The sequence below is a fragment of the Rhipicephalus sanguineus genome, chromosome 4 (genome assembly GCF_013339695.2).
Source record: "Rhipicephalus sanguineus isolate Rsan-2018 chromosome 4, BIME_Rsan_1.4, whole genome shotgun sequence".
Classification (NCBI taxonomy): domain Eukaryota; kingdom Metazoa; phylum Arthropoda; class Arachnida; order Ixodida; family Ixodidae; genus Rhipicephalus; species Rhipicephalus sanguineus.
The window spans coordinates 135,956,579-135,972,902 of record NC_051179.1 but is presented as its reverse complement, the minus strand read 5'-3'; the positions used below and the strand labels follow the sequence as shown (position 1 = coordinate 135,972,902).

The window sequence follows — 16,324 nt, the reverse complement described above, 5'->3', positions numbered from 1 at the left end:
AAAGAGCCCGTAAAATCATCGTCTAGACGGTTCTAACTTAGGTTGCTGCATTCAGGCCTCGCTTATGCTGACAGTGCTCAAAAAAAGTCCCCAGCAAAATGTCATACTGGGTCTTCAGTGCTAAGGTATGCATGAAATAGAAAAGACTATAGTATTCGTGATAACATGTGGCGATAGCATCAAATCAAGCCGTAAGTACCTCGGGGTGAGCTTGCCAAGGCATTGAGATGAAGGTGTGATATTTACATTATATATGCAATGATTGCATGAGTATTTTTTTACATAATGCAGTCAAACACACTGTCATGTGACGCGGTCAGTCGGTGTCACCACGCCGTTAGCAGGCGCAGATGTCTTCAACTCTCCCGTGATCCGACAGCGGTTAGCACCCGCAGCGAGGGAGTCGTCCACAAGCGTGTTTGTGATCCAGCATCCAGCTTCTCGTTTTCTTGCTTTCCACGCACACCACCGCAAGCCAAATGAACGCCAGTACGATTAGTGCCGAGGCCAGAAGGGTGTACATGCAGTCGTAGGCGCCTATGTTGTCTCTGAAGTAACCTGTAAGTAAAAACAGCAGTATTTGCAATAGCCGTCTTCCTCCTACTTCTCCTCTGCAATAGGGCTGTATAGTCGCAGCGAGAAAATGCAACTTCAGTGTCCTAACGCTTCCTATTAAATTACGAATACTGCGGTTGTATGTTTTATCGCAATGGGGATCTTACTTAAGGTATAATGCTTGTTGCATGCGTACATCTGTACTATATCCACATTGCAAAGCTGGTGCTGTGTTTTGTCCCACCTCGCCAAGAAACTTTATTTTCTTATATTTGTTTCTTCTCCTCCTTCGCTCTTCTTCTCTGCTGCTATTTTCCTTCCTCCAACGCGTTGCTAGGCGACGCGAGATGCTAATAAGGTAGAAGCCGCTGATGATAGTATTCTGATAACGCCACACGGGGCTCTGCCGAGTTTAAATAGCTCCGCTGTTAAAAGTTTTCATAAATAAAGTTTTATGGAGTTTTCTACGTCCACCTCGCTGTGATTGGTCACTATGGCTTACCAACATTCTGCTGCATAAACAATAAGCGGATGCCACAGATATCTCTACATTCTTACAATAACCACTTTAATTAATTATATTCATACCCCAAAGCGAAGTGCACCTTATCCCTTTGTCTTCTCGCCGACGCATTTCAACTCTCTCTCTCTACTTCACAAGTTATTTCACTCGCACTTCTTGCAGTATTTCTGCAAATGGCATATCTCACTCCACTGGTCACATGCTACTAGGTTATGGCTGATGTGCCATACAACAACATTTCGCCCTTAACTTTTTCCCAGAGCAGCAAGAGACTGGAACGCCTTTCCCAAAACATCGCAACTATCACCTGTCTTAAGCGCTTCACATCGCAACATATGAAACGTAACTTCAGGTTGGTCATGGTGTCAGCACTATTGCTTGTATAATAACCCACTACTTATGTAATACCCCCATCGGGGGTTCAAAAGCAAATAACTGTGAAATTAAATTAGTTAATTCTTTCCAATTAGAGATACTGAAAGACGTATCTCGCTCTGCAGCCTCTCAATACACGCAGGAACGCAATAAAATGCTTACCTATAAAAGATGGTTTCAGTAGGAACAGAGGACCAGCAACCGTTCCCACAATTCCGTAGCTGATGGGCAGCCTGTCCAAGCCCACATACTCTGCCATTATCGCAGGATACATCGTCATTCCACAGCCGACAAAAGTTGCTTCGCACAGGCAGAGAGCAAGAATCGACAAATACGATGTAGCCAGCGGGAGTGCCAGCAAGCACAGTCCCATGAGCAGATAGTTCATCATGACAAGCGTGCTGCGCCTCAGGTACCCGCGATCCGCCAAGACCGGAAGCCCGAGTCGACCAACGGTGTCCGTGATCGAAAAAAGTGGAACCAAACCAACGGCTGCTACTACAGATGTACCACGATCAACCGCAAAATCTGGCACAGTTGTCATGAAAATATCGAAGTTGTAGTTGTAGATTATATAGGTCACCATGATTACATAAAACATGGGAGATTTCAAGACCGTGAGGCCGTAGCGGAGGCTTCTCGTGTCTGGAGCTGTCTTCTGGGTCGACGGCTTTTCAGCGATAATCTTCATGTCTCCGCTCTCGATGGTGAATATCAATGCCTTGGCCTTCTGGGCGGCCATTTTCTCTTCGTGCTTCTTCCGCCGAATCCAAACGGGTTCTTTAAGAACAAGGCTTATTGCCGTTACATGCATGACAATCGCACCGAATATCATAACGCTACTGCGAAAGTTGTAGGTATCTTTGAGGAACAAGAGTAGCCTAGGGAACACGAAAGCCGAGCTTGTAGAACCGGTGTACATGATGCCGAGGGCGAGGCCCTTGTACTTGTCAAAGTACTGGTTGATGAAAACGAAGAGCATCATGAAAACGATTCCTGAACCGAAACCTGTGGAGAGAAAAAATGGGAACATTTCAGTGATGCCATATTGAACACCCCGGCGCATGCATTTTCCAACAAAGAAAAGCAGAACTTTTCTGAGGTCGAAGTGTTACACGCAGTCAGTAAGGAAAACTACGGGACAAGGGGTTTGCGAAAAAGCTGCATTTCCAGTAGCCTGCAAACATGGCATGACATGTTTCAATCTGTAAAAAGTTTTGCGAGCTACAGAGTGAGACATTAAATCATAAATGACTTACCATAACAGTATAAAAACTAGCGTTTCTTGGGGGAAGCCGTTTCCGAAAACTTTTGTTACCGTGTGTAGGTGTGACGGTTCCCTGTTCACTTAATAGGCGCTTTTAAGTTGTATTGTGCGTACTGTGCTTCATTGTAAACCTCATTTTCTACAAAATATATCACCAGCTAGCGTAAGGACTGTATCGCGCCATAGTAATATCACTTTAACCCACGCAATAGTTTCGGTTGATTTTTAGGTATAGATATAGGCACTCAGTGCACAATTTGGAGTCATTTGTACGGTAGTAAATGTTATAGATGAAATTATCGAAAATCACTCTGCGCTCCTAAACGCTGTTGTAGGGACGCGTCCATGCCATCGCGAAAAGTACTCAGCCTATATCCTTCTAATAATGGTGAGTTGATAGCTTTAGCGTGTAGCCGAAGAGCTTTGTTCTGTTAGCTCAATGGATCAAAAATAACTGTTTTTGATCATGAATTGTTTGTCCATGAATTTGAGAAAAAACACAGCCCAATTTTGCTAATGTTTCAAACAAATGGTGAATTATTGAACACTCACCGAACAGGATGCCAAGAGTAGCTGTCATCCACGATATATTAGGTGAAAAGCTGCTGGTGATTAAGCCTATCCACATTGTGACGCTGCCTGCGTACATCACTGGAACAGGTCCGAACCTCTGGCACAAAGGGCCAGCAACAATTCCTGTATAAACAAAACAAACGCATCCTATTTGAAGGCTACCTTCGATATTTCTTCAAAACGCTTTTAATGCGGCAAGAAATGCTTTTTTTTTAATTTACGCACAGCCACCGATTAAGCTCACTCCGCACGAAATGTATTTGCTGTGCAGTTGAGATAGCCATGTTCTCCCCGAGATCGCTACTCTTTGTATAAGCACTACTTCACGGTCAATCGATATGACTACAATGAGATGCGGAGGTATATGGCCACATCTGTATTCATCTAGTTCCAAATGAAATTTTCATTTGCACTTGATACACAAAAATGGCAAATACTTGGTTTTGTGTCCGCACCTCAACTTCTCGAGCGGTACAATTCCTACAACCATATTTTAACGTATAGTTGCCTCAGAAACCTCTTTGCGAATGAAATGCAGGATAAATGTGCTTCTTGAATTAGATGAGGCACTGGAAATAGGTCAGTGGAAATAGTACATAACGTAATAACACGAAACCTTGCCTGTTCGTATATAAAGAATAATTTCAGTGCGGCGTGAGGCACGGGAAAAATTAATTTTTAGAAATAGAATCGCAAATTATAAGCAGCAAAACTGAAGTGATCGAAGCTGTTGTCTCAGTACAAGACTATTGTTGTCCGCACGCTGTTTAAGCAAAACGTTCTCAGACATACGTATTCAAGAGCAGAACAAGAGTACTCGTAGCCAAGTCACCAAAATTCGGTTCTCATTCTAATTATTCAAGACTTCCAGTGGCAAAAAGTGGTTCATGATTTGGGGCCTTTCGCGAGGACTTTAGTATAACAATTGTGGTATCAAGGGAGTGCAGACACAAGAAGCTTGGGATGAAGATGTCACCAAGAGGTACGAAACCTCTGTGTGACGACATAGTTGAGTAATCACGTCACTGCAACGTGACGAAGAGTACGCAAGAGGCGATGTTAGCAAACCAATGTGCCGTATGCTACATTTAGCACGTGCGTCTCCACTTATCGGCAATAGTTGCACCCACAGGCGTGAGCATGATCATTTAAAGGTGGGTGCCAATCAGCCCCATACATTTACTAAGTTGGGCATTTCACGTCATATTTTAAAGGGGTCATGAAGCACCCCTTGGGCTGATTGAAAAAATACATCCTGCGGAAAGCTGACACGGCTATGAACTGCTCTGCCAAATATTACAGTCGTGCGCGCCGCGTAATGGCCACAAGCGGAGCGCGAAGTTGCCGTTTCCCCAGGCACCCTCTTTTCAAACAGAGGCCGGTTCTCACTCTCGTCGGTGGGCGGGGCGTCTGTCCGCTGTACGTCGCAAGAGACATAGCATGCTTATTGGCCGATAGCCGACGTAAATCGAGAGCGGCGTTCGGATCAGATGCGCTTCTTGCCGCGGGGTGCCGCCACTTGCCGGCGCCGCACTCCTCAGTACACGGTAGCCGCACTCGCGCAAGCGAATCACAGCGGGAGAGCGATCGCGTTTCATGACGCGCGCTGGCGTAACTTCTTTCCCCCATGCCATCCCTCCCTGTCTAGCTTCCAGTGCGCTCGCCGGTACGAGAAAAGAGAGAAAGCGCTGGGAGCGTGCGCCAAACCCCCGTAACTCCGCTGATTCTTGACGGATTCGAGAAATTTTTGCGGCAATCGATTCGGGAGGCAGTACACTCCGATACTGAGGCCATTAGATCATTACTTGGAAAAGTGGTTCATGACCCCTTTAATGCGTATGGTTATGGCTACTTGTGTTTTTTGGCCACAATGGCAAGCCGGGCACCAATGGCAGGCCTTTGTGAGAAGCACGTCATCTCTTCATTTTCACTTTTGCATCTCTCGGACTTGGCTAAGCGGGGGGGTGGGGGGGGGGAACCCTGTGCACGCCTATGGTGTTCCAGCTAAAGGTGCAGCCTCGCCTCCCCGCGGCAAGACTTTTTCTTCGTCTCGATCGGCGTCGCGGCAATCCGATCGTGAGGAGTCGCCTACATGCGAGCAAGTATAATTTGAAAACTTTCATTTTGTGATCGTTTGGTATCGGACGCTGAAATATTTTCATGCTACGCGTGGTCGCAGTCGTCATATTCGCCGTACACAACTCTAACGTCACGCCTTTTGCAGCTCTCTTTTGACGCTTTCGCCATTTGTTACCGTGACAACTCAAGAAGGAGGGTCACACTTTTTTTTTTTTATTTTTACATTCAAATAAATGGATTCGTCTGTTCTCTGTAAAAATTCGTCGTAGCCATTCTCACAAGCGCGCAAAACTCATACTCTAGTCAGTTTCGTCTTATCATACCGTCCAATTGTGCTGCCTACGCTCTATAAACTACATGTGATATTCTGCTCCGGCGACGCACAAAAGTAAGGGTCAGTCAGCTAAGATTGCAGTTACTCCTAAAGCTAGAGCTTAGCCCATATATGTCCAAACTCAGAAAAAATGACAAAAAATATTTTTTAACAAAACGTGTACTTCTAATCTCAAAAGAAAGCGTAAGTTCTTTATTTACTGCCAGGTAAACGCAACACTATTTCAAGCCATCCTATACATATAGGCAGGGTGTAGGAACGAAATGTTTTTCGTTTCGGTTTTAGATTCCTTTCACCGCAAAAAGTTCCGTTCCGTTTCTGTTCCGAAACGAAAAAAAAAAAACGTTTCGTAACGGTTCGTAACGTTTTTTTTTTTTATGCAAAAATTTGAAGGTAAAGTACTCTTAAAAACATGGAATTTGTGATATAGTTACTTGCCCTCCTCCTATTTAAGAAAGTGGGAGAGACGTAAAACACGTTCTTTCTACGTTCTTGAGAGGAGTGGAAGAAACTCTACCACGAATTCCTACCAACTAGCACAAACTAGTACTATACCCTTCAAAGTCACAATATTTATTTTCTCAAAAGTCAATACGACATCTTTTAGCGGGTTCAATGCTTTGTGTCAAGGGAGTGAGCACGATCACAAAAGCAGCACGTCAGTGAGTGCACTCCCTGTGCGAGACCGCTGATCTGAATAAAAAATCACAGCATATCCATGGAGTGAATGATGATGAGTGGGCGAAGCTGCGGAGGTTCATCGGTAAACCGTGAATCTTCTGTGAATTCTGCCCAGTACATCATCACCGACGTGAGATCGGGCGCGTTTACACTAAAGGTTCGATGAGAGTTATGACGACTTGCAGCTCACTTTAATTTTACATGTATGCTGTGAATTTTCATTGTTTAATCACGCACAGGAGAAATCGCACACACGCACTACCTTGGAGCGTCTTTCGATAAGCAGCTGGCGTCTTTTCGTTTTGCCTTAGAAACATCTGGCGTTCTTTCTTTTTGCTTTTACAAAACATCTGGCGTCTTTTGTTGGTTTATTTCATCAATCAACGGCGTTTTGAACAAAATTTTTATTGTTTAATCGCGCACAGGAGAAATCTCACCAGGCACTACCTTGGAGGTAAACAATGGCTGCTAATGGGAATGAGAGACAGAAGAAGTCGGCTTTTAGCTAACACTTACACTTCTACTTCTACTAACGTTTCCTACTGGAACATGCCAATGGCTGCTAATGAGGAATGAGAGACAGAAGAATTCGGCTTTTAGTTAACGCGCACGCTGCGAATTTTTATTGTTCAACAACGCACGGGAAAAATCTCCCACCGGCACCACCTTGGAGGTCAAAGCGTAAGACTGGTTACGCACTACGACTACTACGACTACGACTAAGAGGGACGAACGGGTGCCGCCTTAAGGAGCTTCGCCCCTAAAAATTCGCCAGGCCTGCGCGGAACACGCAGCACAGTCACAGCGTAAGCTGGAACAGCAGCTTTTCTAGAGCCCGTTCTATACTTTCTTGGGGAAACTAATACAAGTACACATGCAAGGTACCCACTACGCCCTAAATCATAATTTTCCTGTAGTAACGAAGCAACCACTATGCCATTTTTCTTCATTCTTCGGAGAATCGTAGTACCTGCTACACATCTGTGAGGCATTATGTGTACTTTGTGCTGTGGCTAATGACGATGAAGAATTATGGCTGAGCCCTTGGTAACGGGTTGAAAGCATTCAATGACTGACTCCTTGAGCAATTCACATTGTGTGACGCCAGGTTGCTATTTTACTCTTCTGCCACGCTATGTATCATATGTTAACACGATTCCTTGGCCGTCATGACGTCTGTATAGAGTATTTTTGCGGAGAAGTTACAAGCACCAGCACTGTGATGCGCAAAATTTCGTTCCGAAGTGAAACCGAAATTTTTTCAATCGTTTTTCGGCTCATGAGAAAACTTGGCAATCCCGAACTGAGGTCATGCTACGTCCAGCACTCGACTGCCACGCACAGGGCACGGGTTAAAATCTATTTGGATCCTAGAAATTTGTTTCTCATTTCATTTTTTTCTTATTTCGCGCGATAGCGGTTACGGACACCGGCGGATGGCGCCAAAATCGGCTGTTCTGATCTCATAACAGCTTTCGCTGTGACAAACTTCGGTGCCGACCATGCCCTCTCCACGCTGGCCTGCGTGACAGGCGCGCAAAATCCACTTGCGTTAATATAAACATATGTGGTTGCCACTGTTTTCGTTTTTTGCACAATTTCAACATATCTTTCCTTTGGAATTCCTACCTGAGGTACGCGCTAATACTGTACTCTGAAATGTGCATAATTGCTCACGTAGCATGACCTCAGTTCGGGATTGCCAAGTTTTCTCATGAGCCGAAAAACGATTGAAAAAATTTCGGTTTCACTTCGGAACGAAATTATAGATAAAGTTTCGGTTACGCTTCCGTTCCTGTCAAAAATATCGTTTTTTTCGTTTTTCGTTTTTGGTTTTCGTTCCGTTCCGACACCCCGCATATAGGACACTGGGCATTAGGGGTGCTATATGCGGGTGTGGTAAGCCTTGAAACATTTTATGAGCACCCCGATATTGCACTTTCTCCTCTCCATGACGTATTTCATACAGAGCACGCGTTTTTTCCCGGATAAAACGGTCGGCATTTCACGTGCACTTTTTCTTCTCCGTGATTTCTTTCACACAAAGCACGCGTTTGCGCGAAGAAAGCGGTCGGCACGTGGCAGCATGAGAAGCAAGCAATGTCTAGGCTTGTACACGTTGAGAATGAGGCCTGCTCGATGTGCTGTAGGTGGCGCTAGTCATCAGCTAAAGAAGTAGCGATGTTAGAGTGCACCAAAGAAGCGTCCTATATGTAGGACAGTGGGCATATGGGCTAAGGACTACACGGGCGGTAAACTTTCAACTCGTTTACACACAGGAACACGTAGCAATATATGGACACTTTTGACATGCGCAGAACCCGACAAATATATTGTCTATATATCGCTACGTGTTGCTGTGATTAAACGAGTTGAACGCTTACCGCAAGTGTTGTCGTTCCTTTCACTGTGCTCGTCTTTTTTTGACGGTCACGATGTCAAGCAGTAAGCGCCAACTTGGCCAGACTAAAGTCCTTCTGAAGCGATGTCTGTAGCGCTAGAAAAAAGAGCGCTTTAGTCCGTAGTACATTCTCCCAGTGATGCCGGCACAACGAGGTATGCCTGCATTAGTGCGACTGGAAGACCTGCACAAAACCAACGACGTGACTGCCCGGCGCATCAGAGAGTTTGATGGGTTACACCATATACAACTTCACGTTCATTAGCATAGGCCTCGAGCCCCAGTGTGTGGCATGTAGTGTGGCTGCAAGAATATGTTCAGCAGACAGGCTAACCCCCATGCCGACAATGCTTATGCCCTCAGCGAAAGCGAGAGCGCTGCCTCCGATCCCCTAAAACACACGGACAGTAGTGGTTTCACTACCTGGTTGCTGCGCCGATTTTACGTTCGTTTTACATTCAAACGTACGGTATGTTTCTGAAAGCGAATATACGAACAGCGCAACTGACAAGGACAAAGGAAGGTATCAACACACAGCGCTGTTTTTTTTTTTCAATGCCAGCAAAACTTTTGTCACTTTACTGATTGAGCTGGAAACCAGTACACATCTTAAAAATGATCAAGATACGCTATCTCTTTTTGCAATAGCGCAACTGATGGGGAACTTACACATGTACCGTCAAATTTACTTATGTGATAGGCCTCAATTATCTCACCTGGCCTGCGAGTGGTGCTTGCCTATTACCTCGCAACGCTCAAAGAGGGACACGCAGCCGCAGTCGCGGCAGTGAATTCCGAGGTGTCCTTGAACCGCATTGTGCACATTATTATTATGTTCTCTTAAGCGGTCATTCAAGCACCTACCAGTTTGCCCTATGTATTTCTTTCCGCAGGAAAGCGGAAGATACACGACACCAGTAGCACAAGGAACAAAGCGCGTTCTGTGGTTCACAGAGCATCTTACTCTATTTGCAGCTGGTTGATTCACCAACTTACAAAGCTTCGACAGCTTTTCCGGGGCGGAAAAGACAAGTGATGCCAGCGCGTTTCCCAATTTTTTTCAGCCTATGCGTAACGTTATGCAGATAAGGGACAGCAACACAGTTCTTAGGAACGCCCGCATTTTGAGGCTGAGACTGCCCTCCTTGATATCTGAATTGCTTCAAAGCTTTTCCGCAACAGCAGAAATCAGGGCAGTCGGGTAACCAGCGCTTAAGAGGCGCTCGACCTGTGCTTTGAAACTTCGTTGCATCGAGTGCGGGCATGACCTCCTAAGAGCGTTGACGAGGCAAACATTGATGATGCCCCTTTTCACCAGTTTTAATGAGCTGAGCGAAAGGGTAAAATGGGTTTACCACTTCTCGGTGTGAGCAGCCAACACAAATGATCACTCCGAAAACAGAGCGTTAGGTCTAAGAACCTAAAAGAATTACCTGAAGGTAGCTCATGTGTAAGTTCTAGTGGAAGCAAGTGATCCTTAAACAAACCCAGAAGTCTAGGGACAACAACTTCAAAATCGGCATCCGAACAATCTACAAATACAATGTAATCGTCGACAAACCTACAGACCTTCACAGCAAGAGAAAAGTCAAGATCTTTTTGAATGTGGCGGTCCTTGTGCGAGAGAAAGATGTCACTCAAGACTGGTGCCAAACAAGAACCAAACAAGAACCACAGAACGCGCTTTGTTCCTTGTGCTACTGGTGTCGTGTATCTTCTTCCGCTTTCCTGCGGTAAGAAATACATAGGGCAAAATGGTAGGTGCTTGAATGACCGCTTAAGAGAGCATAATAACAATGTGCACAATGCGGTTCAAGGACACCTCGGAATTTACTGCCGCGACTGCGGCTGCGTGCCCCTCTTTGAGCGTTGCGAGGTAATAGGCAAGCACCACTCGCAGGCCACGCATGAGATAATTGAGGCCTATCACATAAGTAAATTTGACGGTACATGTGTAAGTTCCCCATCAGTTGCGCTATTGCAAAAAGAGATAGCGTATCTCGATCATTTTTAAGATGTGTACTGGTTTCCAGCTCAATCATAAAGTGACAAGAGTTTTGCTGGTATTGAGAAAAAAAAACAGCGCTGTGTGTTGTTACCTTCCTTTGTCCTTGTCAGTTGCGCTGTTCGTATATTCAATTATGACCTTGCCCAAGTTTCCACGCTTCATAGCTTCTGAAAGCGACCTAGCCCATACCAGAACAACATGACCACGACTCTGCCGTATCCCACTCTACAAGTGCACCTCAATTGTCGTGGTTGTTCTGAATAAAATATATGGTGAACGGCGAAAACATTCGACTGAAGACAGGTCGTCACTATTGTCCCATAAATCTTACCGCTTTTTCATTATGCTCGCGAGCAGTTGTTGACAGCTGGAGATACCACGAGTATATAAGCACTAGTAAGGTCGACTAAATATAAATTCGTTAAGCTCACCGAGATTTCTTTCTCTAGAAATGAGACCTGACATTCTCATGCGCAGGCGATGCGATTTGCCTTACGTTTCGCTTTGACTACCGTTAATTGAAGCACCATTACGCAGATCTAACGAATGAGAAAGCCCCAAAAATAGGACATTTGCTTCCGAGAGCATTGACATTCAATGTCCCGCATCCTCGAGAGAACATTTTGTTTGCCAGCCTATCATAATTTTAGGACTACGCCATTGCTAATCTTCGAAGGTGTCCAGCGTTTCAATTCATGGTTCCGCATACTGAACAGTTCGCACGCACCGAATATAGCCCAAACTATTACGGGAGTGACAATAAAGCGTCCTCATTTAATTGCAACCTTTACCTATATATATTGAAAAGCGTAGCTATTGGTGGCTTATCTTAGACTATTATTCGCTAAATTTCCATAGCAAAGCAATCGTCATTGCGTAATCCAGATCCCCTGAAAACATAATGCTGTACGACACCCATTATGTTGTTATTTACCTGATAATCCCGTTTTCGACTGTTCTGGCATTTCACTCTTATTTATGCTTAGAAAAGGTCAGGCTTGTCGTTTTATTCTTGTACTCTCAAGGTGTGGGTTTCTCACTCTTTTACATACGTTCTCCAGACATCGCGTTGTAATAAGGCAATGTATCTATGTTTTCGTGCATATTTTTTTGTTATTTTTGTCCGTCTATCCTTACCTATTCCATTTATCCCCGGTCACAGTGCAGGGTAGCCAGCCGGTATACACGCTTGAACCTGCATGCCTTCCTTATTTTTCCCATCATCCTGCTGCCAGCACTATCGCTACTACTCTTCGTTTGAATCATTCCAAAGTTGCCTGTTTTTTCTTGATAAAAGGACACTAAAGAGAATCAATGAATTGGTTTAGATCGATAAATTGTGCTCTGGGGACTATAATGTGGCTAATTTCGACATCATAGGTTTAATAATACAGGAGAAAATCTAGTTCAAAATTTCACTTTTATATTTCGCGCCGAAATCTACCTGCGTGACGTCACGGATTTCAAAGTGTATTATTTTGTGGCGCCATTGGCTCAACAAAATTACCCCAAACTTGGTATGTTAAATCTATGGCCCCATAGAGGACAATGTACTTCATTTTTACCGATTAGGAACTACGTAGTTCCTAGTAGGCGCCATCAAAACATCTTACGTCACGGCGAATGGTGCGGAAACTTCAAGGTGGCGCCGCCACCCTCATTTCGTTTTTGTTCGTATTCTCGCTTACTAAGCGTCTTCGCGCAGCAAGCGTGGTGTTTTTGGTATCGTGAAAGAGTACTTTACTACTAATATGAGAAAAATCGTTGCGCTCTTTAGTGCCCCTTTAAGGTACACTTCATCGACATGGGGTATAAACGCAGCAGTTTTACAGTTTGTATTTTGTTTCATATACTTTTCTTCCTGCATGTGAGTAAGGATAGATTCCTTTTCGTCTGTCGGCCAGAGAAGAAGGAACGGAGCAGAACCTTTTGAAATTACTGAGTCCATAAGCAATGATAAACAGAAATACGCGCTCGTCCTTGCAGCAGTTGTACGAATAGTAGGGGTGCGCGAATAGTGAAATTTCACATCTAATCGGATTTGAATCGAATAGTGCCGAATAGTGGCCGAAAATATCGAATATCGAATCGAATATCGAATACAAAAGATTTTGTTGAAAGTTGAAAGAAAGAAGAAAAAACGAAATCTGCTTATGTCCTCGAGCGCATAACGCGGTGAGTACTGCTGCCGAAAGACAACATATTGTCATGAAGAAACGCAAGCCGTTCCATATGACCTGTCTTCAGACTATCTCACCATGATGTTACGGTGTTTCCTGAAGCCAGTGTAAACAAGCAGTGACTGGGCACCTCAGTAGCAGTGATGGGAACGTATTGCAAAGAATTTTCGCGATACCTGGATGAAGGGTATCTCGATGCTCTACTTAAAGGATCACCTTTTCTTGGCCTCAGGGGCTCATGGAAGTAACTTTCAACCTCCTGGCTATAACGTCTAAGCTCAGTGTGAATATTTTTGGACGCAAGCAGCTTCACAGTCTCCCAGTCTGTTCCCTGAGATTTTCTGGATGCTTGTTGATACGTAAGATTACACATCTTAAATTTCCCTGCAATTTAAACAATTTAAAACGTTTGGTTCAATTAACGGAGCTGTTACATTATTGGATTTTGTGCAGAAAACAGCATATACTGCTATCTTGGGTGATGCGCACAAAAATACCGCCTCTTACATCCCATACACCGCATAGGTAAGAATGAAAAAGCTAGTCTCTTCTTTGTGGGTATACTAGGAAGCATCTATAAACAAATCTTATCTGATCTCTGAACAGTTCCTGTGAATAGTCATCGTAGCAGTGTTTACGATAGCGATAGCCCGGTATGCTGGAGAGCCGTTATCAGGGTCAGTGCGTGCCATAGCCTGGAACAATAAGGAAGCGCCGGATTCTCTCCGAGTTGGGCTTCCGAGTACAGGTACTGTAAATTCTCAATCAGTGGTCACTCTAGGTTCGTGAGTTTCTCAGTGGTAGTGGAAGAGGAAAGTTTGTAAAATGACATAGTTTGCAGCGATTTAGGCCATTTACCCTGCTAAGAGATCGTACAGTCTTCGTTCTAAGTAATGACACGCCCTACAGACATACGCACCATAAATGGCAGACCGAAATAAACACGGTTTAAAGAATGATAAATTTGTTTGCTCCGTCAGTGTCTTGTATCCCTGCTACAGCCATGACTGTGGTGCGAAACATTTCATACAAGAGCGAAGTTCAGGGGAATACAGAAAAGCTTGAAGCGATGTAAAATCTTTGTGTATGGGATGTCGCTGCATCCAACATTTCGATAAGTGTACTTTTGTGCGTCAAGACAGAAACTTGCTGAATTCACGGAGACAAGTTCACTTGTCAAAAGTTCGCTTCCGCAACATTGCCTGATCGATGATTTTTCATCGTTACACTCCATGGCATACAAAAGAAATGAAAAGTCGAGCTCGCAGAAGCCCGTAATGTGAAGGAAGGCTCGTGAAAGAAAAACTTGAGAGTGTCGTGAACGCGTCTCTAGCGCGAGGTAATGAACGAATTCCAAGCTATCTTCTAAGAAAGAAAGAACAGTAGTTACCAAAAAGTATGTTCTGGATCAGGGCTTGAACCTGATCCAGAACCTGAAGGGGACGGTAGGAAAGGGATGCGTTTGCTCTTTCACCTGAGACGACCAGGAGGTTAGCCGATCGCAACCCGAAGGCAAATAAATCGGCAATTCAATGTGTAAGAGCAAATTGTCATGCATCTATTTGTACCCCTAAACCCGCAAAGAGACTCCACTAATAAATGTTTTTTTTTTCTTTTTGGCTCCGTTGCTACACAAAGGTACACGATACCTTCTATTAGTCGCCAGAATGTGCTCGGTTGCACAACCACGACATTTCCGGACACTATGTAGTACAGTGTATGTACGTGTGCTCTTTGTATCACGACACAAAAGGAAGGGGTATGCTTAAGACACGTCATAGAATAATCAAGTGGCTGCCAATAGCTGTTCAATACAAATAAATATTAAAACCAACTTCTTTATATACTATGCACCAGCCAGCCCAATCAAGCACGTTGCTAAAAACAACTGTGCATGCTACTGCTACATAATTCCATCCATACTAATTCCGTGATTCGAAATTGCAGCGCCGGAGGCCGCACACAAAAGTACACTATGTTGCGTTTTCTCACCGGCTAGATTGCTCACAGCGCCGAACAGGCAAATAGGCCATGCGGCCTGTCCACGATCGACGTGAAACTCTTCCATCATGCCGATGTACAGGAAGCCAGAAGAGCGGATCGTGGCAGACGTCATGAATGTGACCAGACCACAGAGCCCAGCCATGTACCAGCAAGTATCCACCCCAGGTTCCTTGTGCGACTGCTTTGGGGGCGGCTTCTTGGTGAACACGACGTCCTGTTTGGCCTCCTCCTCCGGGTGAGCCATTCTTCAACTACGGCCACAGACACCAAATTAAAGCCATTTTCTCTCACAGAGACACAGTTGTAGTACTCTTTCGGTTACAAATCGTGCCTTTGCTAATCACAATCATACATTTTTCTTAGGAAACCCATGTAAGCCATTACGAAAGGCCAGGGTTGGCGAAAGAATCGTTTGATTTCGTGACAAGAAAGTAAGTGGCTAGGTTTTAAAGGCAGTACTACCCCAAAAACCAATGCGAGCAAAAGCAAACACAGGGGTACAATCTGAGTAAAATTTACCCAGACACTACACTCTATACTCGTCTGACACTCAATATACCTAGGACATTAGAAACTTGCTAGTGATAGGACAGGTCTCAGATGTGCAACCTAGTCTCCCACCTCGAGAGAAGTTCCCTCAAGCGGAAACGTGATAATTATTACACGTGGGTTAACCCCCAGACATATTTTTTTTTAAATGTTGTTTAGCAACACCTTTGAGCTACCATTTATCTCGTCGGATATATTTTGCCATTCACTAATATCTCTGTTCTACCGTTCAAAGAATCGGATACGGAATTTGCGCAAATTAATCTACATTGCACCTCGCGTGTACATATTTTAAAGCTTGCTTTAGGTCACATAGATTAATGTATGTTGTTCTTGTTGCGTTTGGGTAAGCTAATCAGATTACAAAGCGAGCTATTTGCTGTGATGCGGTATTTGGGGACTTACTGAGCTATATAACAAGCTGGTACCTTGCATAACAATATTTACGTACGGTTTCAAGGCACTCATTTGATCAATACCGCACCTTAAAAATATTATACTGCAATAAATGCCCTAAACATTCCCCTGCGAGTGGCATTCGTTTGCCACCGACGTAGCGGTCGTATCCCGTCTTTTGCAACAATAGATAATGCCTGTGACAATATCACTACGCGGCAATCGGTTGTGTACTGTTCTATAGATGCAATCAAACGTAGTTTTTGTACGAAAGCAATTTTAAAGTATTCTTTGTGTGAGATTTTGTTGTAAGATTCAACATATTGCCCTAGTCCCAGAGTAATCGCAGTCTTTTGTAATTTTCGATCATTTTCTTTAACGCTGTGTTTCCGAACAGAA

At 44.3% G+C, this 16,324-nt stretch overlaps 1 protein-coding gene across 1 annotated transcript; it reads right to left on the bottom strand.

The window, feature by feature from the left end:
* Positions 1-282: 282 nt before the first annotated feature.
* Positions 283-15,223, bottom strand: LOC119390727 (monocarboxylate transporter 9). Its single transcript, XM_037658413.2, has 4 exons — positions 14,969-15,223; positions 3,273-3,416; positions 1,616-2,461; positions 283-558 (listed from the first exon to the last, which is right to left on the bottom strand). Exons 1-4 carry the CDS (start codon positions 15,120-15,122, stop codon positions 383-385), a joined length of 1,320 nt encoding a protein of 439 aa, XP_037514341.2. The 5' UTR covers positions 15,123-15,223; the 3' UTR covers positions 283-382.
* Positions 15,224-16,324: the final 1,101 nt, after the last annotated feature.

Excerpts from the sequence above, each read along its gene's own strand:
- LOC119390727 (XM_037658413.2), bottom strand. The coding sequence starts at position 15,122 with ATGGCTGGGCTCTGTGGTCTGGTCACATTCATGACGTCTGCCACGATC. Across the intron at positions 3,417-14,968 it reads CGCTGTGAGCAATCTAGCCG|GAATTGTTGCTGGCCCTTTG; the intron begins GTGAGAAAACGC and ends TTGTTTATACAG. Across the intron at positions 2,462-3,272 it reads TACTCTTGGCATCCTGTTCG|GTTTCGGTTCAGGAATCGTT; the intron begins GTGAGTGTTCAA and ends TTCTCTCCACAG.